At 42.0% G+C, this 24835-nt stretch overlaps 1 protein-coding gene across 1 annotated transcript in view; it reads left to right on the forward strand.

Annotated features, from left to right (window-relative positions):
• The window catches only part of PTGFRN (prostaglandin F2 receptor inhibitor), a gene marked incomplete at its 5' end in the record, with an annotated part of 37126 nt that overhangs the window by 11361 nt on the left and 930 nt on the right, over window positions 1–24835 (forward strand). Inside the window, 3 exons of the mRNA XM_010005484.1 lie at window positions 5858–6277; window positions 17117–17224; window positions 23983–24288. Coding sequence (XP_010003786.1) covers window positions 5858–6277; window positions 17117–17224; window positions 23983–24288 — 834 coding nt within the window. The remainder of the gene's footprint in view (window positions 1–5857; window positions 6278–17116; window positions 17225–23982; window positions 24289–24835) is intronic.

The following is a 24835-nucleotide window of genomic DNA, read 5'->3' on the forward strand; positions in this document are numbered from 1 at the left end:
AGGAATGAGATCTCTCATTAATGCTGGTCACAATTAGTTCAGTTGTTATGCCACAGCACGGAGTGTGTGTGTGTATGTGCATGCACGTGTAATGGATCATTGCCTTCGGAGCAGCTAGAGAGACCAGCTGGAGTTGAAAAGTCTCAGTCTGTGTTGACATTTCTGAGGGAAAACAAACCATGACAGGTGTGAACATTCCCTTGTTTCTGGTTTTATTCCAAAAACTCTGCTTATTTTGCAATGTGCATGTAAATGTTACAGTCCCCATGCTGAACAGTACATTTTGTTGGCAAAAGTTGGGGTTGGGGAATTTATGATGTGAAAGTGATTTCTCCTACAAACACCTTGTCCTCCTGAAAAAGCATGCTAAATGTATATAGTGAGGAAGGGGCAATATACAGGTTTGATTTCCCCTTCTCTTTTCCCTGACACACCCTCCTCCATGCTTTTTCAGCTGTCTAGCCCCTTTCTCTACATCCCCTGTCCCCTGCCATATCCTATTCATGTGAGCTCCATACTCGGCTGTGAGCCCAGTGCTCTAGCCAGCAACTATGAAGGAGTTAATCTGCTACTGCCTCTGCTTTCTGACTGTTGTTTTGACAAGTATCTCTGGTGATTTGTGTCCCTAACTGCTCCCAGTGCTTATAAAATCGAGCAGCCAGGCTCCCACGTGTTTGCCTAAGGAGAGAACAGAAATTTGCCTCTTCCTTGGATAGCTTGTGCCTACATAGAGGCTTTTCTTCCAGCTATTTCATTACTTGCATTGCCTGTGTTAACTTTACAGCAGTGCCTGGGGAGGAGGAGAGGACTTTGGAGAAATCCATCTTCGGAAAAGTTTTTTCCCAGATTTTGAGAAAGGAGAAATGGTTTTATGTTGTTTCTGTAGGTCAGTCAGCACAGAGGGGTGTTCAGGATAAGGAAGCCTTTGCTTGAAATGTAAGCATTATGTGAAGATGTCAAAGTCCCTTTTGTGTGTGTTGTATAATAAGTTGTATGTTTGCCCATTTTAATTTTTTTTTTTCTGTTTCTGTTTTATTCTGTTGGGACCAATAATGCTCACATGTTTTTCTGCTTACTCAGCTTTGAAAATGCAGCCAGTTGCTATCATAGATCATCGTTGTTTTTGTCATGGTTTGCCTGATGTGTTTCTTCCTCTTTCTTCTGCCCTCTCCTCCACCAAGGTGACAGAAGAAGCATCTTTATCCTCACTTAAAAAATGAAAAGCATCAATTATAGTGTTATTTTTTGCTCATTTAGAATATAAATTCCAGTCAGTATAAAGGGTTTAAAGGAAGAGAGGAAGACTTTTTGGACTGGCTCTGTAGATGATTTTCCATTTTATTTATTAATTTGAGTGTGAGTATTGACTGTGTTGAAAACACGGTTGCTGTTTGCGATGGAGTTCAGAATTGGTGCTTATTTCCTAAACCAGTGTTGTCAATTCTGGATCTGCATGAAATTCTTTACAAAAGAGAACATTGTGTTTCAATTGAAAATCCAAATCCTAAAGGAACTATTATTTGAGGTTTTGTTAATACTTCTGTCTTTGGTTTGCAAAATAATCGTATTTACCATAATATTACTTGTCCTAAATGCTTGCCCAGGCCCTCGCATCACATGTAGCTGGAAACAAAGGCATCTTAATCTTTTAGGAAGTCCTGCGAGTAGAGAACGGGTGATATTTCTGCCACCACCATTTCTGGTGTATAATAGACACTGCATAGTACAGACATGAAGTTCCTCCTGAGCAAAGAAACTCATAGCCATGGCACCAGGCTATCAGGTGCATATGCCAGTTTGGCTGTAGGGACAAGAAAGTGTGTTGGGTCTATAAGCCCCAGCCAGGGGCCCATGGCTATGTGATGGTGAAGTGTTCATGCTCTTTGCTTGGCAGAGGAGCAGGCTAGTCTGGGTGGTCTAGTTGAGTGTGTGGCAGCAGCGGGGAGAGCTGTTGTGTTGTACATCATTGTGTCAGGCTGCGGTGCTAGCCTTAGTGTACCTGCTGTGTTTTCAGAGCTCTTGGTGTCTGAGCTGCTGGGGCTACAATTGTACCTCAGGGTGTTGTATAGTCATCTTCTCCTATGAAGCCAAAGCTGTCATTACCTTAATGTCTCTTGCATTCCCTGTACTTGCAATATAGCTAGTGCACTGAGGGATGAAGAAGGCTTTATGAATATTGAGATGGTGTTACTTGAAGCTGCTGACGAGACATTAGGCTCTGAGGTTACTCTTTGCAATGGTCATTGTGTTGCTTTTCCAGCCAGAGTCAGTGGAGTGCGGGGAAAGGGTCTGCTATTTGCTGAAGTCTCCTTGCCCTTTTAAGGATTCTCTAGCAAATTTACTGCCTTAGATTAGGAAAAACTCTTGGTTACTACCCAGAAAGTAGTCTTGAATTTGAACATGCACTTTGTGGTAGAGAGTAAGAGAATTATAGTGTGGCTGAACCACTTGGAGTGGCCAGTGATGGAATGCAGAGGCATGCACGGCCAAGCTCCAAAGTACAGTTTATTACTCAAATTTTATCTGAATCATTTGGCTGGAATTTCTTCTGCTGCTAGCCCTCTGTCTGGGAGTAGTGCCTGAACTGGTTCTCGGCTTTGGGTATGGTTTACTTAGGATCTCTTCCCTTATGCTTTCCAACATAAACTCTGTTGATCGCAGCCTTCTGGATATGGCTGACTATGCTGTGTTTTATTGTGCTTTTCATTCATTGAGCTTTACAAAAAGGAGGTGAGACTCTGCATGGGATTACAGGTGTGTGTATGATCGGGTGAGTATGCAGAGTGGTGATCAAGTCACAGACATTCTATCTTTTGCAGTTCTTAAAAGATTAGTAATGAGATCTTAGGACGCAGTTCTTAGAACAAAGTGTTATTTGACTTCTCTGGCTCATATTACAGAATCAGATCTGAAGAGTACTTTCTGTTAACATAGGAAGCATGAAGTAACTTTCTTTTCCCACTTTACTTTTCTTGCAGATTACTGTTATTTCTAACCTAAGTGCCAAATCTTTGGTTTCTCTTCTTTCCCATAATATGCACTGTTACATGCGGAGAAAACTACATGCTTTTCTAGGTAGGGGTGATGTAGTGCTAATTGCATTTAGTCTGCTGCTACTGAAGGAGAACAATTCTGGCACAGAACCCTACTGTTAAAATGTCGATCCAGGCTTTTTAGTTGATAGGATATGGGCCTTTTTTTTTGTAGTGGTTTTGTTTTGTTTTACTACATACACAGGTCTCTAATATTATTGCAGATTCTGAAATGCTTCTTTGATCTTTTTTACTTTCTTGCAACAAGAAATGTTCAACACCTGTATGTGCTGCCTTTTTGTCTCCTCGATTCTCGTTTGTGTTTCTTATAATCTCACATAAGGGGAGGTGCCTCTACCACTTGTATTCATCCAACCTAAGGAGCTTTGGGCTTTTAAAATGCTTTCAAAAGATTTTTCTTTTGAAATCAAAAGATTTCATTAGAATATCTCTCCCTGATTTCTGTTCAGGATCCTATTTTCTAACCCTTTTGAATTCTACCACTGTTCTTCAGCTACATCTCTGAGCCTCAGTTGTTCTTTCCACAAACTTGACAGATGACTATTTCTGCTGCTATCCCATGGTACCACTAGTCATTTCTCCCCCTTTTTTTTTTTTTTTTAGCAAAACTAATTGGTAAAAGCAGCATTTTCTGTTGCCCTCAAATTAAAAGGCAAGAAAGGATGTCTAGGAACAAAACTTGCTCTGTTGTCCTAACTAGGGACAAGTTTATTCCCCTCTGTACTGCTGCCTGACCCGTGGCTCAGGGAGTAGCTAAAATAAGGCATTTGGAGGCAAGATAGTAGGAAGACTTATCTCTTCTCAGATGCATCTGTACTACTCTAATCATATGAATGTATTTGTTTTAAGTATATATATGAGACACCAAAAGCAAGATATATTTTTTGCAGTCTAGGACCCAGTGCTTTGACATGAAGATAAATAACACAAAGAATACTTGTATCAGGAGGGAGGGATTTTTGTCCACAGCCTCTTCACAAGGCCTAGAAATCAGTAAAGTGTGGTAGAGAAGTACAGCTAGCTCTTTGTGCTTCTGCTTTTAGGGCAAAATTATAATTGTCTACTAGGTTCTTAAAATATGTTGCAAGCTGGTCTGTGCTAGGCTTCTAAATGGTGCAGCCTTATGAAGAGGGTGATTCCAGAATTGTATGGACACAGAATGAGGAAAAAATGGATTTGAAGTCTAGAATGAGATTCATTATGAGTTCTCACACAAGGGAGCAGATAATGACTCTGTGTGTGCAACTTCAGTTGCGATTGTACCGACTGCCTAAATGTGCAACTCCTTTATTCGCACTTCCTTAGTGGATGGATGTGTTTGTGGGGGCTTGGTGTAGAGTATCAAGTAATTCTGTGCTCAGCGAGACCACCAGAAGCAGCTGAGCCTTCCCTGCTCCTGCTGTTTCTTTATATAGCTTTGTACTGTGATCTGCTTTATAGAGTACTGATTTAAAGTTGTCATACTGGGTTTCTCATCTCATAGGCTGTGTTTACTCGTTGTGAAAACTGCTGCTTGAAGGCAAAACACTGCAAAATGTAATCTTGACAAGTATCTTGTTGCTTTTGTGGGGAGAGCATAACTATTACTGTATTTGGTTCTGTTTTTGGAAATGTGTAACCATCTCACCATTGCTTATTTCTGTTTTTCTGAGAAGTTTCACCTTGCATAAAGGTGATCTGTGTAGTTGTGGTTTTTGGCTTTTTTTTTTTAACATGCCTACACATTTCTTATAAGGGGGAGAAGGGAACTGGCTGAATTCTTGCAATACTGGTATTTTGGGAAGTAGCTGTAAGCTTGTGTGTTCTGCCCCAACACGCTTTCCTTAGGAAGAACCTGAGCATGTGGGATGTCTTTTCATTACAGTGTCAGGAAACTGGCAACTCCTTTTCCTTTTATCTGGTTCTGATTTCGGTCACTCCTATTTTTTTCAATTTCTTATTGTGAGGTCGTATTGTTTGTGTCTTGGGGCTATCCTCCTAGATGTATAATTTTCCCTAACCCTGCAATTAAGGGATCCTTGGGATTGAGGAGTTGGCAGACTTGGACAATACTGAAGAAAAGCAGCTGAGTGTTGCTGGCATTCTTGAAGCCAGATGGGCTGTTGGGAAGTGTCAGGGCCTCTGGTGGGCTTGTACTCAGGTGAATGCATGAGAAGCAAGGGAAAGGAACACATATGGACACAGAAGTATACCAAACCCTTTCAACACAGAGGTGTGTTTGAGTGTGCTAGGGATGGAGACTACTTGTGTTATCACCAGCTTTTTTGTAATGCATTTTGAGCTCATCATGGGAGTTCAGCTGAATGTGTCTGGACTGCAGTTAGGATGGATTTTCAAGGGAAATAAAAGAAGCTACACGATGTGCTGCCAATTCAGTTAGTGGCAATTTTTGTCACTAGTCAAGAGTACTTCAGCAGTGTCTTTGTACCCTGTTGCTGAGGGTGCTCTTCTAGGTCCAGTCTAAAATTGGGACTCTGAATTTTGTCTGACTAATATCTTTACTCCTGAATAAAAAAGTCCTGGAGGTCTTGTCACGCTATGACCTGTGTATGCATTATCTGCGTAGTATTTGGTATTCGTTTGTATCTTTGCATCTTGACCCAAACTGTTGTGTGTACTGGTGTGTGTGTGCTGTTGAGTAGCATTCTGGAATGTCTGTATGTGTTTAGATAAATGTGCTGGAATTTGTCTCTTCAAAAAAAGAAATTTGTTTATTTGTAATCTTCTAAATTGAAAGGTACTGCAAAAATAGTAGGATGTATTTATTAACTGCTCTCTTGCTGCTTATTTCCTTCCCTCTTCAGATTACACCCTTACAGTGGAAGCTGTGAAATTGAAGCCATTCTTTGTAGCAGGCCACACTTTTGAGATGACATGCAAAGTGTCTTCGCAAAACATCAAGACGCCACGGTATTCTGTCCTCATTACAGCTGAGAAGCCGCTAACAGATCAGTCAAATCCCAATGGAACCACTCGCATAATCTCCTTGAACCAGGATTCAGTAGTGCGGCTGGAAGACTGGACAGACCAGACTCGTGTGGATGGTGTGGTGCTGGAGAAAGTTCAGGAGAATGAGTTCCGCTACAGGATGTATCAGACCCAGATTTCTGATGCTGGGCTGTATCGCTGTGTGGTGACTGCCTGGTCTCCAGGTGGGGGTGGCATGTGGCGTGAAGCAGTGAATGGGTTATCCAACCCTATCCAGATAGACTTCCAGACGTCAGGTTGGTATAGAATCTGGTAGCTGTATATATCAGCCAGAAAGGGAGAGAGTTCTTTGGGCTCTCAGGGGTTTCTTGGTCTCAGAGAAATACCTACTCTTTAGACCATGGGAGCAGTCTCCAAATGGTACGATGGCTGAGACCTTTTTTGCCTTTGGTGGTATTTGTGTCCTGTGTGCTATTGATTGCTTACAGAAAGATGTTTAATGAGTTGGCTGTAATCTTAACCTCTGGGTTTTTCTTTACTTGTGCAGCTGTTATGGTTCTGCTGGTTCTCAGTATGAAACAACTGCTGCCATATGTGCCAGCTTTATCGCTGGATTGCTGTTAGGTAGTGGCTGCTATGGAAGAACATTAATATAAACTAGACTTCTGTTCCAAACCAGACTTGATTAGCATAGCATTAAATTGCCTGAACACACCTTCCTGCAGATGTAATTGCAGAAAGTGGTTAGGTCAAGGTAATGGTAACATTTCAGCCAGCTCAGCAAGCGTTTCCTGCTGCGGGAAGACCTTAGAGGCCCCTTGTGGACGGACTACAGAGCTCCACAAGTTTGGGTGAATTTCAGTATCAGAAGTGCATCCTGTTCCTCACATCCTGGCAGAAACCTTCACCTTCAGCTGTAACACAGCCTGCCTCTTGAGATTTTTCTAAAGAAACATTCCTATCCTGGTATATTGTTGGGGGGGATAGAAGAGGGGCACAGGGTTGGTTTGCCTCAGAGATGCATGTTAACTCTGACTTCCTGTCATGCTGTGCAAGAAGTACCACACAGTTATTGTTATGATGGTGGTGTATATGAATGAGGGGTGCATCTCATGATTTGATAAACCAAGCTGGTGACTTCTTGAGCAGTTTTGAAGAGCTCTTGGTGTAGTCCCAAGGTACATTTTTTGTTGGAACTCTCTAGTTATCTGCTTTATCTCAAACCTTCTGCACTCCCCTGTTCCCATTGACAAGTACAGCTTGGGAAAAGGTCTGTCCTCACATGCCTTGTTCTTATATAAGTTATTCTGCTTATTAGTAGTGGGGACTGTAGGGTTTTCAGAAGATGTGTCCCTGATTAGGAAAGAGCAGCCTGACTTCTGGTTGCATCCATAACCAAGGTAATAATTCTCTATGAAGTGATTTCTGAAAGCTACACTTCCTTATCCTAGGCACACTGGGAAAAGGACAAGGGCTGGACATAGGGGGACAGCCTTGGAATGAGGCCACCACTTTGTAAGTAGCTTTGAAATGTAGCATTTTGATACAAACCCTAATGAAGATGCAGCCTGACCTAAGCTGTCCAGAGAGCGGATATTGAACTCAAAGCTTCTCTCAGTTCTAAGTAATTTCTGGTTGGCTTTTTGTTTAGTTTTATGGTAAGTTACTGTTCTGAAAAGATTGTTAGTTGCCTATGTTCCAAGTGCCTCTTAGAGAAGCACTGTAACAGCTGAATATTGCTGTACGTTCCTTGCCTTCTGAAGATGGCTTAATGGGCTATAGTTTTAACCTTATTACTCTTGATATCTGGGTCAGACACAGTGGGAGAGCAGCATTTGCAAAGTGGTGATGCAAGAATGAAATCTGTCCCAAACCCCTTCCCTCTAAGCTCTTTTGTGGAGGCTTTCCTTCACAAAAGTGCTGGTTGGTGACTCTCCCAACATTTCTTGCATTATGTCCCTTTGAACTGCCATCCAAAAAGCTTTGGTGGCATGTTATTAATATCCATGGCTCAGAGAAAAACCTGTGAGCTATGCAAGGGAGGAAAACGTGCATGTTGTAGTCTTGACTTTGTTCTGCTGTCACTCTCTACTCCCAGTCCCTTCACACAGACAGCATTTCTGGTGCATAGGGCAAAGTATGGGAAGGCAGCCTGTAGCAGTGCTCTAGGGACATGTGAATTCCAGTAGCAAGGCTGGAGCAGGAGAATGGGTGGTCCTGAAGCCCTGAAAGCCTTTCATTCTTCAGAAAAGAATGAAGAGAGAAATGAGATCCCAGGCACAATTTACTGGAGATCTATTTCCCAAAATAATCTTGGCATGTAGCAAAATCTGACTTGAAATAATACCTTTCTTTCTTAAACTGGTGGATTAACTTTTTGTCCTTCAGTTGTTACTTGGATATCCTTGCTGGACATTTGTCTTTGGGCATGGTGAGCACACATGATGAGCACAGTTAGAATAGTCTAACTGTGGAATTATTATTTGGAATATTTTTTTGAATCAGGTATGCAAGACAGATGTTTTGTGAGTGTTATTTTGGTTTTGTTTGCTGTGGTGTAATATCTTTAATGCAAACCGTGACTGAGTCAGGGAGTTGGAGGTAAATGGCAAAGTTGTGGAGCAGCTATAAAAGCACAGCTCAGATATCACATCCTCGTCTTCTACCCTGTGGTACAGGCAGCTGTCAGACTTGTTCTTCAGAAAAAGAAGCTGATGCCAGGTTTTTTCTAATGGGAGTGGTGAAAGGCAGAACTGCTGAGGTAGCTAATTGTTTCTCCCCAAGTTTGGAGGGAAGATACTAACAGAAAAGGGTCGGAAAAAAGGCAGAAGGGCATGCACCTCTCCAGGTAACTAGAAGCTGGGGAGCATTGCTCTGCTAAATCCTGAGTTAAATGGGTGATGAGCTCATGAGTGTTTGTCCCTAATAGTACTATTGTCTCATTAACAATTTTCCTTCCTTTAGGGATTCTCAAAATGTAACAGAAAGGCATTTTTGTTATGACTGCTGGGGGCACGTTTAATAAGGCAGTACATCTTTGAAAAATAGACGGTATTCCAGTCTCCTCCCAGCTTTGAAGGCCTGGACTTTGACATAATTTTTCATCTTGCACCATGAGGGATGCCATGGGAAAGTGATCAATACAGAAGCAGCATTTTCAGCAGAAGGAAGCCCTAAAAGGATTTTACATGAAGCTTTTAATCATTGGAAGATTTTCTTTCTTGGATGGTTTTATTGACCCCTTCTTGATAGAGGGGATGGGGAGGCTTGCTAGGATTGAAAATCCTTTCTTACATTTTGACTGCCTCCCAGATTTCTCTGAGTTGGGTGATGTTTCAAGGCGGGGTTTCTAGTGTGCAAATGCATTGTGCAGTGTGATCTATCTGAACGGCAGGAGGCCTGTAAGCTTTATATAAATGTGCTGGGGACTGCGCACATGAAGCTGCAGCATTTCCTGCCACAATAGGCTTGAAATGTGGCAGTGCTCTGAAATGTTTTTTTCCATGAACATCTGTGGAAAATGTCTTGCTCAGATTCTTTCCATTCAAGGCAGAACTCACTGGCTGCAAGCACAGACCTCCTCTCTTCTTTCTCCATTTGCTGTTGCAGAGGGACGTATTTATTCCATTTGGTTAATGATCTGAAATGTTAATGTAAAGGCATTTGTTCAAAACTTCCTGAACTAAAAAATGAAATGTGGATTTTGTGTACTGAATTATATAAACTCAAAGTTGGGGAGCGGTGGTGGTAAGGAAGAGCCTTAATAGGGCATTAGTTTTTAAATAATCAATGGCAGATTGTTCTTTGCTGGATATATTTTAAGACCAGAGAGAATCTTGTGAATCCTCTTGTCTGGCCTTATGAATAACGTGGATCACTAGACTAATTGCATAAAATGAATGCCTGCTGTATGTCCACTAGTTATAATCAAACTAAGCTTATTTGGGAGGCAGGGGGAAGCTGTTCCATATGAAGACTTCAGTATTCTTCAGTGCTTCTTTTTGGTTTTCCCAGTCTAGAACAGAAGTTCTGCCATCTCTTTTTCAAGAATTGCCAGGAATGCAAGGGACAGGAGCAGCTGCCAGTGCTTGTCTTGAAATTTTCTTTCAATTTCATTACATCATCTCTTCTGAAACTCAAATACGTCCTCTCTTCTTCTGAGCTATGTGTCTTTCACAGTCTTTCAGCCTGGAACACACCTGTCTTCTGTACCTCGCCATGTATCCAGCCAGTGTATTAGGTCAGTTTCTTATAAGACTTGTCATCCTACACACCCAACCTGAAGTCTCACCAGTGTTCTGGTAGCCTGTAGGTGTTGCTCCAGTGGCAGTGCCTTTGCACTGCAAGGACTGAGCAGTGAATGAGAGGCTGTCTCTTTTTGATGTTCCCATTTGCCCACACCATTAGCCAAGCTGGCCAGCAAAGGTAAAGAGTCAAGTAACTGGGAACTTGCTGTAGATCAGAGTGCTTATCTGATGCAGGTCTGTGTACTGGTATCTGATTCAAATGGCTCCAGCTGGCCTGCAGGTGGCTTTTCTAGTGCTGAGGCACCTAGTCTCTGTGAAATCTATCTGGTTCATCCTGGCATCATAAGTTCTTTCCATCCTTTAATTTTTATATCCCTTTTACTCTGAACCCAGCAACCCACATTAGTGTTTAGAGTGTCTTTGCCCACTGTACACTCCCAAGGATTTCCACAAAACTGACTGATTTTCCTTTCCCTTGAGGGAAGCAGGGAGAAGGAAGCTTTTAATCTCATATTGAGAAGCATGTTATGATAGAAGACTATTTGGAGCTTGACTGTGCTTTGAGCTGGCTTCCCCTGTGCCATTCAGTAGAGGGAAGAAAGCTGTGGAGAGACAAAAATAAAAGAGAACTTTAAGGGAAGCGTCTCGATGAAATCTTCAACTCTGGATTACATCTGCATGTGAGCTCATTGCACAGCAATGTATTATCATTCGCTTTGGAAGAAGTCGAGATAAACTTGAGTTGCTGAAATACGAGCTGAGTATTGATGTTGAACTTGCAATTAAAATGAAGTGATGCCCTGCAATGACCCCAAGAGGTGCTTGGTTACAAGAAAGAAGAAAAGAAAGATTCTTAAAAGGAAGAAACCTTCATCATCAAAATGAATGAAGAGCAAGAAACTTTGGCAAGAAAGGCTGGTATTTTCCAGCCACTGTTAATGGGCAGGAACATGATTTGTCATTGTGTGCCTTTGTTCCTCTGTGCATTAATGTGTAGCTGGAAGTTAAAACCACAGACAAAACTACTGGGGGCTTCTTCCAGTAATAGCTATTACAAGGCTTGGGGTAAAACTTGTCAAGGAACAGTTCTGTGAAGAAGGGAGAGAGCAGGGGGCTGGAACAGTGTGGGTGAAGGAGCTTATTAACTGGAGAAAGGCAGGTCATGGGACTCCTAGTTCAAGAGTGAATTACTTGTTGCCAGGGCAGATATGAGTAATTTTTTGGAAGGCAGAACTTAAGCTGCATCAGTTTGTTGGTTTTTTTTTTTGTCCCTGTTGCCGACTGTGGTGCTGGTTGATTGTATGTAGGGAAGCTGCATAATGTGCCTGCAGCCTCCCTGCTGGGCAGGGGACTGGGCACAGGCTTCTAGAGTAGAACAGCTTGCTCTGGAGCTCTGTTGTCAGTCACGTTTCTTGACCTTTCTTCCGCTCTACTTGTGTGGAAAATAAAGGTAACTTGTGTCTGTGGGGAGACACTATACCTTATTTTAGCAGACATACTGGCTAAAATGATACAGAAAAGGCCAAAATGTCACCTAGGACCTCTGTAATTCGAACCTCTTCTGAGGTAAATCTAGGTGTTAACTGGCTTTTGGTTATGCTCCCTCCTGCTCCCCTTTCTTATCTTGTAGTTTTAAGGTGTTTGGTTTACTGAGCAGGGAAGGAAAGCAGGGAGAATGGGATGACATCAGGTAAACAGGGCTCAGGATTTTTATTTTTTTCTCCAATATGTAAATCTGCAAGCTGAGTAAATTAACTCAATAAATTTGAACTCATCCTTTCTGCCCTGCATCTTGTTCACTGTGAATCTGATGGAGTACAAAAGTAATAAACTAAACTTGGTGCAGCTTATAAACACTTTCTCTTTTAATTTACACATGAGGAAGAATTTGGAATATGCTTTTTAGCTGGAAGTTATAATACTGTAGGATTTGAATCCTGAAGTTTCCTTCCTGGTTTGCATGAAGTTAACAGTTTGAGCAGTGACATCTGCCATAAAAGGGGACAGTCAGAAGTAATTATACTGAGCAGGTCCTGATCCCGGAACCTGGTTTCTCTTTAAGCACTTCTAGATTGTACTGTTTGACTTCCAACCTCCGTGTCTTCACTTTTTATTTAAAATCAGTTATTACTTTAATAAAGAAGAAACTACTTTTTCTTACATATGACTACTACAGTGAGGAACAGAGATTTTTGGCTGTGTTTAAATCAAAGGTCTAGGCAGAAGATGACAATTTAGGGAAAAGCTGATGATTAGCTTTTAGAATTGGGAATGCTAGCTTGTTTTGTAAATCTGTGCTCCTTCCTTTCCAAATTAGCTGAGGGCATGACACTTATCTTCAGACCTGAAGTTGCTAAAATCCAGTTATTTCTCAGCTTTCAAACTCCTGAGCAGCTTTCCTACACTTAACTTTGCTTTGTTCTTGATGAGCTTTATGGGTCATGCTTGATCGGTCAACCCTGCAATTGAAACTAAATTCTGGTTTGTTTATTCTCCTGTGTGACCAGTAGGTGCCAATAACAGTATTTCAAACTGTTAAATAGAGGTGGCAAGGTGAACAAAGCCACATCATATGTTATCTAAGCGTTCTATTTTTCTCAGTGTTAATGTAGCATGAAGTCAGATCTTATCAAAGGAGAGTTCAAGTCACCTGGTCAACTATTCCTGTGACACTGCAAATGCTTGAGTGTGGCAATGTTGAGACCCTGATAGTTGGTGTCCATCAGGGTCTGCTGGGAGTTGCCTGTTACCACATGCCTGCATCTGTAAACTTGGGGTTTAGACTTTGTGGCTTTGTGGTTTTTTTTCTTGGATGGTAAAAGCTTGAGAAAAGCACTTGGGTTTTGTATGCCAAGCCCTGCTTTGTGGAGTCTACATCCAGAGCCTCTTGGATACTGTGGCGTGATGGTAGTGGGGGAGAAAACATCCAACAGGATCTGCACCTTGCAAAGGATTTTTGTGGCACGTTGGATGTTTGGGAGGCCCTCAGGAACCTTGAAAATGTGTCTGGAAGCATCGTTGGTTTGCTCTAGTGCAGTTTCTTGCCCAGATGCTTTTCTTGAGCCTGCAATAAAGTAGATCTCCAGCTAGATAAAGTGATGGGATTTGCTTGTAACCCCTGCTTCTCTCATTCTGCTGCCAGACAGGTTCAGATGAAGTCAGAGTAAATTGTTTAAGCTAGGGGTGTAAATCAAGCAAATTATAATCAGGTTAAACACACTGGTCAGTTGGATTTTTGGAATAAAACCAAACAAAACCAAGACCAGAATCCTTCTATAGAGCAGAGTGGCACACAGATTACTTTTATTGAGGGATTAGAGCTGTGCCCTCAGCTTCTATCTCTCTTTTCCAGGTTGTGTGATAAATACAACTCTGACTTAAGTGTATGTCACAGTGGAGGGTAGGGGCTCAAATACTGCAGCTCAGGACTAACAGAACTCTTGAAAACAGCCTCCTGCCTTTTCAGGTTTTGTAGGAGGTGGGGGGATGGATATCTGTGAAGACGCTTTACTCTGTCCTTTTATGTCTGAGAACAGCCTGATGCCCAGAGCATGGAGCATGTGGGCAGAGGGCCTAAAATACTTCCAAAGAAGAAAGATGCTCCTCCCAGGAAGTTGCAACTACACAGTTTTCAAGACTGAACTAAGCAGCTTTCACTGTAATGAAGCTCACTTAGATTAAAAACAAAAACCAAGAAAGGTTTTCTGTCTTCAGCTGGAAAGGGAAGAGCACACCCCCTGACATCTCACTACACTCTCCTGTTGAAATCTAGTTCAACATACAACAGCAATTTCTCCCTGGAGTTACAGACAGTAATTTGCAGGAGATGCACCCTAGGAGGGAAAGAACTGTTTGTGGCTTACTAAAGGGAGGTGCAACCATGAAATGACAGAGCAGCTGCTGCCTAGCAGCCTTCTTACTGCCCAGGAAGCTTTGAGACTTCGTGTGGGAGGCAGGGTAGAGGTACGCTTGGTGACCCACCACTGAAGGATATATAGGGAGTGCTGCATTACCATGATATGTGGTCTTTCCTGGCTGAGTGACCAAACAAGCTTAGCTTTTACCTTTGTGACATTCAATGGCCAGGAGGCTCTACTCTACGTTAGTGGTTTGTTGGCATCCCGGTCTGTTGAATGCAGTAGGTGCCTGGGCTTTCAGCCTAGAAATAAGGCTTGAGAAGTCTTAGCTATATGTACCCTCTGCCTTTCCTTGTTTACCCTTCCAGAACAAAGGTAAGGCAACCCATCCTTGGCCTGACAAAGTTGGATTCATGCAGTTTATCTCCTTTGTTCAATCCCTGCCACCATCTAGCCAGGACAGAGCCTGTTCGGTGGAGTAGACGGTGTCTCATATTCCTGATGTGATGTCACCTCATTTGCTGCTAGGACTTAGGATAGACCCTGAGCTACAGACAACACCAGAATTATTATGGTGCTGGTTTGGGTGTTGGTCTCTTCTCTGAGTAACGAGCGATAGAACAAGAGGAAATGGCCTCAAGTTGGGCCAGGGTAGGTTTGGATTGGGTAGGAAAAAGTCTTCACTGAAAGGGTTGTCAGGCACTGGATCAGGCTGCCCAGGGAAGTGGTTGAATCACCATCCCTGGAGGTGTTTAAAAGAATTGTGGATGTGGTGCTTCTGAACATGGTTATGCAGTGGACTTGGTGTTGCTGGATTAACAGTTGGACTTGATGATCTTGAAGGTCTTTTCCAAGCAAAACAATTCTATGATTCTGTGAGTTTTGCCTTTGATCAGTGCAGCAGAGGGTATGTGGTGAAAATGCAGGGATGCTTCAGGCAAATTTTAAGTCTCTTTGTTGCTGTGACAGTTCACATGCAGCTTGAGACTTTTCTGTTTACAATTGGCTCTGGTCCATGCTGCTTTTAGTCCCCCAGGACTTTGAACTTCTGTCTGTGCAACTCCAAAGAAAATGATGGAAAAAACCTTGTTTTATCTGAAGGTTGTTAGTCAATTAGGCTGCAAGGGGAATACATTCAGGCTGTGTGTGTGTGAATGTCAGGAAACAAATTCACATAGAAGGAGTTTGGCTAGAGGCTGAGGAAGCAATCATTAATATTTATCCATTACCCCAAAAGAGGATCCCATTATGCTAAGCTTAAGTTGGGGCTGCAGCCTGCTTGTGAACAGCCAGCTGAACACTTGAAACTCGAAACGTTCTGGATCTCTTCTTCAATATGTTTTAGCATAAGCGTGTGGGAGTCTCAGCTGGTAGTTCACGTGCCAGTCTCTGTTGCATCTCTACCACCCTTTTATCCTTGCTTAGCGGGGTAACTTGGTATCTTAATTTTTAATAGAGAAGACTTCTGATATCAACATGGGTATAGACTTCTGGGATTATATGTCTACATACTGCCCTTGTGTACAAAGTACAACTGCTTCTAGGGCAGAAAAGAGGGCTGTAAGAAATTTATGGTAGAGCAGCACATTGTGTCCAGTAGGAATTGTGGGGGGAGTTTTGGAATCCACAGAAGTAATTACTACATTGTAATTTGAGTTAATTTCTTAGTGTACTGTGTAATCTCTGCTGACCAAAACAAGCCAGGCCCTTGTAGTCTAGAATAGTTTCAAGAAAAATGATAGCTCTAGCCTCACGACACATCCAAGTTTCTGTTCAGAACCTCAGTTTGGAAGTGATGTGATAAGTGTGTATGGTGTGGTGAGTTAACAGCATAGCTTTCTGCAGAAATCTTTGGGGAGGGCAAGGGGCAAGTGGGTTGTCCTGGATGATTTCCTTAGATGTTCTCCATCAAAAGCATTGTTTGCCCACTGATCCACTTCCTTGGATTTGAAATTTACAGTTCCTGTACTAAAACAGTAGCATGTAAGAGTGGAGGGAGGGCAAGTTTTCCAACAGCTTTTTTTTCCCTCCCAAACCATCTTTTTGTCCTTGTTGTTCCTGCTACTGCTGTACCAGAAGAAGCTGAGCTAGGTAATGATAGCAGGTAATGGAGTCTAGGGAGGCTAAAAAGGGTTACTTATGAATCTGAGACCCAAATTCCTTTCGGGGTTCCCTGACCCCTTCCCCCAAAGCCATCCTACAGGCCACCATTTCCATCAGCTTTTCTCCTCCTAACCTCCTTCGCCTTATTTAGTAGAGACATTGTTAAGGATATTTTGACACATTCCTCAGTTTTTGCCTTGTGAAATAGAGATCACTAGCAATCTTGGTGTATCTGAGGAGTTGTGGTTTTGTTACTTTTGCACCAGGGATGTAGCAGTTGTCAAAATTTGAGGAAGTTGTTGTTTTTTTTTAACTTATGTACCTCAGAAAGTAAACCCCGTGTGTTGTTGTAGTATCTGAGCATTTCACAACAGCCTAGCATTTTTCATCAATATAATCACCACCTTGCAACTGAAGGAGTTACAGTATACTTGGGCTTTGAGACATCTACAGAAGAAGCTATCTGTGACAGGCTCTGAAGGAAAACCCACAGGAAAGTATTATTAAATGCACTTCATGTATTGTCTGTGTTTCAGCTCGTAGCAGAACCATCCGTATTCTTAAAATACTTGTTTGCTCTAACTTGAATTCCTATTGACAGCCTCAGCCAAAATGATCTATGCTGGAGTAGCCTGAAGACCTGAGCTGTCTTGCTGTCAGAGGAGTCACCAGTGGAAGGCTGGCTCCTTTTGTGCAGGACAGTAGAAGGTAGACTTGGGCATCATACTTTGTGTTGAGTAACAAGTCTGGCAGTTTCGGTAGTTTGTCTTAATGCAGGAATTAATAGCTAAAAACAGATAACTATTTTGCAAAAACTTACATGAAAGCTTATTCCTGCTTCAGAACTCTGTCTCTAGCAGAGAATGCTTAAAAAACATGTAAGAGCACAGAGTACAAGCCTGTCGTAATTGTCATCACTCTTTTCTAGGTCCTGTGTTTAATGTCTCGGTGCATTCTGACAACCCGACAGTTTACCAGGGTGAACTGGCAGATTTGCTGTGTATCATCACAACAGAAGGAATGGCACTTGAGCCAGGTATTTTGCAAAATGTTTTTACTTGTAACTCATTTGCTTTCACCAGACGGAATGATACCAGCAGTTACAACTCCATGTAGTTTGAGTGAGGCTGTAGAATTGAGAACCAGCATTGAAAAGCCTACAGAACTACATAAATAGAGGAGAGCATATTTGCCTTGTGCAGCCCAATTTAAAACGAGGTTCTTTGTTTCACATTCTGAGGAAAGGGGGGGAATAAGTCTTCTTACTGTGAAACCCCCCATGCTATCTGTACCAGCTGACCCCACTGCTGGCAGTCTCAGCCTACAACCATTAGATGCGCCGTGAAAGCTACTCCTGTTTCGTTTCATTGAAGATGATGTTCATTGGCAAAACCTGTTAGGAGAAAATAGTCATGTGTAAACAAATCTTAGTCACCTGGACAGTCAGCACATCACACTTGAGAGTGAATTTAAGGCTTAATGTAAATTTAAAATCACAGAAACTGAATACTGCAGCATAAATGCCAAAAGTGAATGTTTACTGCTGATGCTTTTTCAGAGATGAGCCTCCTTTTTTGTGTGGAAGAGGAAAGAAACATGGTAAAAGGATAGTGGGCACCTTAAAGACAAATCAGAGAATTGTTCAAAACCTAGCTGCTTGCCAAGCATTGCCTGAAAAATGTTGTGGAAGTAACTCTGGTTATTATATCCAAAATTTGGGTTTGGAGTGAGTTTAATGTAATTCTGTAGATATATGGATATAAAATTGTATTTAAAACATTTATAAATATGTATGTAAATATATAAATGTACATACCTAAATATAAAGATGTCATGATTCATGTGAAACTTGGAATCAATGTGTAAGCCACAACAAAAGAGGTGCTGTGCAGAAAATATTACTTATAATGTACTAGCTGATGAGATGAAGTATCAAGCTTAGTAAAAGCCCATCACTTTGAAATTCCAAGATGTCTGCTCTACATTAAATCTGAGTGTAGCGGGAAAGCAATTTGCTAGATTATAGTTCTGTGCTGCCTGTGAAGAAATGATAGAAGTCTGTAGATTGTGTTACTGAAATGCTTGGTAGGGAGAAAAAGCTGAGTAAACTTTATTGCTATGAAAAGATTCATAGCCTGGGATATTGGGCACAGTAACTAGTGTATGCCTATATGTATAACTCAGTCTGCGCTGTGGTTTCTGCTCAGCAGGAAGCCTCTTCTGAGTTGAGATGTGCCCAAGCTCTTATAGGTATTGTTGCAAGGCAGTTCCCAAGGCTTCCTTTGCAAAGCAAGAATTGCTGGCAGAGAGCAGCTGCCACTTCTGCTGGTATTAGCTAAAATAAGCTTGGGGTTGCCTTGTGAAAAAGGCCTCAGCATCCCCAATTCACTTACAAGTTGAGAAGAGGCCACATAGTAACAGTGGAGCTCTCCTGTCAGTGCTCCACTGCAGTTCAGTTCATCATGGGTTTTTGTGTGTTTGGTAGCTTGAGACTGGGAGGAGCACTGACAAGACTAGGATGATCAAAGTAAAAAAGTGTCTTCTTTGAGGAGTTGACAAAATTAAGTTTTAATTGGGCAACTTCATAAGGGTTTATGGATGTCTGTTGAATTGATAAATGATGCCTGGAGTTGGAAATGATGCTGTTAGCAGTGGTGATGAGCAGCCAGTGTAGAGTGTTAATATCACCACTGTAATCTGCTCCACAGCTGGGTAATGTCATCGCCAACACAGGTCATCTCTGCGTCTTTGTCTTGGTGGGTTTTTTGTTTTGTTTTGGGTTGGTTTGGGTTTTTTTGTTAGGGTTGTCTGCTTTTTTTTAATGGAGTAAAGTGTGGCAGTGTGGCATTGTGGCAGGTTTTGAGGGAACCTCTCAGACCATGCTCTGAGCCTCCAGCTGTTGAATGAGCAGGATTTGTGATCTAACTAGCCATGCTATATGGAGAAACGCCATTTTGGCCTTAATGTGGGCCTGAAAAGCTGGCCCCTCTCCAGCCCTTGCTGGTCTTCTGGGTGAGACTTGCAGAAGAGTTGCAGGGAACAGCTGGAATCTATGCAACAGACTTCCCCATGTCAGTCTTCCATTTTGGCCTTGAGAGATGGAGAGGACTAGAGCAGTGGGATAATGGAGCAGGTTAGATGAAGACGGGCCTTAAGGGCTCCTATGATAACAAACAGGTGTAGTTCCTCAATAGTAACCTTACTCCCACGTATCCCATCTCTGATCTGTTTATGCTGAGTCAGTATCACAATTTAGTTCAAAACTGGAATAGAGAACTTGCTTTTTAAACGAGTGCCAAGTATTAGACAGACTGTGAAAATAACAGAGCTGTCTTATCCCAGTGGGGAAATGAGGCATGTTGTTAGGGAAAGCCTACATCAGGTAATCAGATAAACAGAGCAAGAGCTGCCAGCATCTCCAAGAAGAAAACAGATGACATGGTACAAACATGATCTTTCAATTTGGGAATGTGAGGAGAAAGGAAAGCAGAGCACTTGGCATTTGACTCTCTTCTGAGGGCAATTGTGGCTTTCAAAGGCCACAAAACTCTTCTGGTGTCAGACCAGCTGCAGGGCTATCTTTTAGGCCCCCTTATGAGCAATGAAGGGTCAGGGAATTTCATAGGATGGTTTGTTAAATGCACATGCAAAACACTGTGAACAAACCTTGGTATGTCAGCCAGCTCTGCTCTTGTACACATAGGCATTCAACTTTGTAAACATGCTTGTGGATTAGTATGTGTGATTCCTGTAACAGCTGAGGTGTCAGATGCCACCTCTTCTCCCTCTTTTCTGCACAATCAGAAAAATAAAGTGCTGCCAAGGAGCTGAGTAAAAAGTTAAATGAGCAAGGATATCTGTCAGTGTCCTTTTTCTTTACAGTTGGAGCAATCAGTTTGTTTCTAGAAGTGTTACTTATGGTTTGGACCTTGTCTAGTAGAGGCAAAGTATGTGTACCCACCCTGTGGGAAATTTTCAAAAGGGTGGAAAAGGTTTTGGCATTACTGCTGCGTGCTTTAATTTCTTCTGCTTCTTTGAGACCCTGCTGAAATGGAGCGTGTATTTCTAAGCTTAATATGTGGCAGCAACTGCTCTGTCTTAAGAAGTCCTCCTTTGGCTTGGCAGCTGTGGTTGGTGTTTTGAATTGATACGAGGGGTGTATGTGTGTCAGGGGAGAATAGTAGTTCTTCTGTGCCCTGGAGATATAAAAGCTGCTTCTGATATTTCTGTTGAATACACATTTTCACAAATGATCTCTCTAGTCTTCCCAGATCACCCCTTCTTGTGCTGTGTGCTTAGGGATTTTAAAGTATTATGTACTTGCCTGAAAATGGTTTTTTTGTTTGTTTGTTTTTTAATCTGCTCTAGACAGACCCAGTGGGCACTCTGGAGAATTTAACAAAACCAGCTTGTTTACCTCTTGTATGGCTTGAAGTGGATTTCTCAGCTCTCTAGGAAGCCCTATTCAACCTCATTTAAATGTAGTAAACAAAAAGGGTCTCAAAATTGTGATTCAGCACTGTAACAAGATGCTGAGAGAGCTCCATTCTAAGCAGTGGAACTGTATGGTTCCTAAGAGCTGGTCTAGAAATAGGATTCCCTGTTTTGAGAAGTGTTTGGCCAGGGAAGCAGCTAAGACCCAGACAGCTTAGTCCTCTGTATCAATTGAAATATGCATAAAGATGTGCTTTACATGTTGATGATGGTCACTAACTGAGGAGGAGAGGAAGCATAGCACCACTCTGCTCACAGAGTTCTGAAGTCTCCAGATCCCAGTGCTTTCTGTTCCTTTATGAAAGCAGCTGAGTTGTATGACCTGAGAGCACTGAAGTCCTTCATGGCTTTCTAAGCTTGGCACTGGGATATTATGCTTTTCTCTAATGCAGGGCACCTTGTTTAGGTGTCCCACAGTGCTTACTAATGGAGTACAGGAGGAACCGATGGAAAAAAAACCTTGTAGTGTTAAGTGTGAGTGTAGTTTGTATAGTTGGGTTTGTTTTTTGTAGATTGGAGACAAAAATTGTGAAAGCAAGTTGTCAACTTTGATGCAAAGTGTGTGTATAATGGTACTGATGCTTTTGGGAAGCCCAGTGGGTGACCTGTTTTATGTTAGTAAAACTACATAAGTATGTACTTTAAGCATATATTAGCACTATAGGTAAATATTAGCACTTGAGGGCTGCTAGGCGTGTTCATCACTGATCTTTAGAGAGCACCTGGTATGTCCTGGTTTTGCTAAATTTTCCTGATGTTCATCACTGATCTGGTATGTCCTGGTTTTGCTAAATTTTCCTGTGTTTTTATTGCATGAAAATTAGAAATATGTAGAAATTAATCAGATGGTTTTGCTGTCTTAAGCTATTTTAAGGAGGATAGTGACAGACTATTCAGAGCCAAATCCTCCCTCTGACTGTCTGAAGTGAGTCACTAATTGCACACTCTGTATACTGACTAATAAAATATGTTGGCATAATACTGTTGTCCCATGTTGTAATTACAGAAGATAGATTCAACTATTTCAAAATGACAGCAAGTGCCCACACTCATCTTTGTATATTGCAGGAAGGGTACCTCAAATTAACTGAGAGTGAAAAGAAGGAATTCTTCAAAGATAGCAAGTTGCCTGGGAATGTGAAGGCTAGATTTTTAGTTTCTTTTTTAATATCTAAATTTATTGCTTAAACCTTTTTTAGCAAGTGCAGCTGTGTGTTCAGTCTAGTTAGACTTAGCCTGGAAGGTGTCCATATGCTCCTACAGTACCTGGAAACACAAGAGCTAATGGCAGTGTTGATGATCTTTGGAAAGAGTTGGTCATTCCTAGCGTGGCTGCCTGTGAACTGATGCTATTACCGTATTTGGCATAAACAGGCAGCAGTGCCGAGGAGTAGTTTATACACAAAGAGCTCTCTCCACTAGAGACCCTGTTTCCCATAGACAGTTGGATATGAGTACACAAAGCAGAGGTTAACTGAGCATGTGTTTATGATAATTTTTATTCATTTGCTTTCAAAGGAAGCAGTCTGAGTGCTATGTCAAGAAACTAATAGCAGTATTTGTAGTATGATAGGGCAAGAGTGATTGTTGTGAAGGCTGCTGGTCCATATGACCTATGCTGACCCCTGTGTAGGACTGAGAAGCCTGTTCCTGCTGTAAAGCTGCAGTGCAGGTGTCTTGAGGTTCTGTGCTGTCACCTGGAGCTGCTGGATGTGGTAGGCAGGACAGGAAACAGGCTGGTGTCTAAAAACAGTTTAATCAGCCAGCATCTCTGGTAGTAACATCTGCTTTCTCATCTTGTTTTGTTTTTGAAGATGTGTGTAAAACCAGTGCACCTTACAGGGGAGTTAATTATACCCCACGCAGTGGGTGGCTTTTGTCTGCAGTAAGGGTGAATGTTCCAGGTGACGCTATACTTCAAGCAGCTGAGCTGAGGATGTTCCTTAATTTCACTTTATTATTTTAAGGTTCCCTTCCTTCCTGAAGTGTTAGCTTGCCTGACACAGGCTTAACAATTGTCTTTACATATATATGCAAAGAATTTGAATGCAGTAGCAGGTTTAGTAGTTTAATTTTTTCTTTAGCCTGGAGCTCAAACATGGACGTTTAGGGAAGAGCAAACTGAACTAGACAAAAGATCGATTTTAAATTTTAGTTGTTATTAATATATTTTTCAGGGATCTCCATTCTAGCAAATGCAGGTTTGATACATCACCAAAATCATTGGGGCCGTCTTAGGCCTGAAAAGGTTAAGCCCTGTATACACATTCTACCAGTACCTCAAACTCAAGACAGAAATTGTAACTTCTGGTTTAATTTTGGGCTCGTCAGTTTGCTTGTGTGTCAGGAAGGAAGACCTGTTGATGAAACAAGTGATCAAGCTTTCCTGTCTGTGCAGTTTTCACACTCTGACAGGTGTTGCTGGGCTCATGTTAGCAAAGAATAGCAGTGATTTTGAAGTAGATACTCAGCTACATCAGTCTAATAGGGTTAAGACTGAGATCTGCTAATGGGATCTATAGGATCTTGCGTGAACATAGAAAGAGTTAGATGTGTTGATGAACTCTGACTACCTGTCAGCTATATTAAATGTTAAAGGTTGTATAAATGCATTTTATGGACTATCTCCTTGGCTGTTAAAAGTTGTACAAGGCGTGATGCCTAATGCTGTGTGACAGTAACCCACAACTCTGGAAAAAATATGTAAAAGCATCCTAGTCAGATTTTGCTTATAAATGCTTTGTATTTTTGTAGGTAATTCTTTGTGCCCTACAGAGAATCTCTGTATTCATTTAGGCAGACAAAATGCAATGAAGGGGTTTAAGGAAAGAGCCTTCTGACTGTGGCTGTGTGGCCTCTGCATGAGGGTAGTGTTGGGAAATCATTCTCTGCTAGCAAATACCTGGTGTTTCCAATCTCTTTTCAGTGTAGGTTCAGCATAGTTGTAAAACTTTTTCCTACACTAGGCCTGCTTGGTGAAAACTTAGATATTAAATTTTAGTGCATCAGGCTGGAAAGCAAGAAATGTCCTCTGTGTTATCCCTGTAGTAAGTCACCCTTTCTGTGCAGCCACATTCTTCAAGCCAGTGTGTTTCATTGCAGTTCACTGCTTGAATCCTCCTGGAAAGAATGTGTTCGGGGACTCTTTTTTACCTTTTGTGTTGTTTTATTTTTTCTTCTACTGTCAGACCAGTGTTGGCTATACTGCTTGCAGGTTAACCTTTTTGCTGAGGATTGGCACTGTGAATACTCTGTGGAGCTCACCAACATGTCCAAATTCTTCTTTGTCCACAAATGCAGATGATATGTCCTTTGATGTCTCCTGGTTTGCTGTGCGCTCCTTTGCATTGGACAGAGAGCCTGTCTTGCTGGCCTCACTGGACCGGAAAGGGATTGTCACGCAGAGCCGGAGAAACGGGAGCAGTGATCTTAGCCTGGAGAGAATCAGCCCCCTAGAATTCCGGCTCCGTGTTCATGGCTGTGAGGACCATGACTTTGGGAACCACTACTGCGTAGTAACCCCATGGGTGCGATCTGCCACCGGCGTATGGCAGCAGGAACCTGACATCAAAGCCAAACCCATCTTTCTATCTGTAAAAATGGATGGTAAGAGATTGCAACAGATGACGCGGTATTTTTTTGAACGCTTTGTTATGCCTTTCTGTGACAAATGTTGCCCATGGCTATTCTGAGAGGTGCCTGTGGTAAATCTCATTAGACTTTGTTACCCTTTTTTATTGTTTGCTACTTCTGATTCCAGATTCTGTAGACTAGGTAGGCCTGAAGAGATCATACACCTAAGACTGAAGTGTTCCCTTTCCTGATCACCTCTTGGTGATATTTTGCCTAGCTGGGGCATCTTTCAGTCAGGGCATAGTATTCTTTCCAGCTGCCTGCAGGAGGAAGCCTTGGTTTGCATATGGGACAGGCTGAAGTAGAGCCACGTTGTGGTTAATATCAAAGCTGAGAACAGAAAAGTCAAAGCTGTGACTCCTTCATCCCTCTCCTAACCTCAAGATGTGCTGCTCTCTGCATTTAATGCCTTGTTTGCTTTCCAATCTGAGTTGCAAGTGTTGCTAGATTTCACAAGAAGCAAGTTACATGGTAGATGCTGCATTCAGCGTGTAGCTAAGGAGAAAGTTAATGCAGGATG

The sequence above is a fragment of the Chaetura pelagica genome, unplaced genomic scaffold, assembly GCF_000747805.2.
Source record: "Chaetura pelagica isolate M959 unplaced genomic scaffold, ChaPel_1.0 scaffold39, whole genome shotgun sequence".
Lineage (NCBI taxonomy): Eukaryota > Metazoa > Chordata > Aves > Apodiformes > Apodidae > Chaetura > Chaetura pelagica.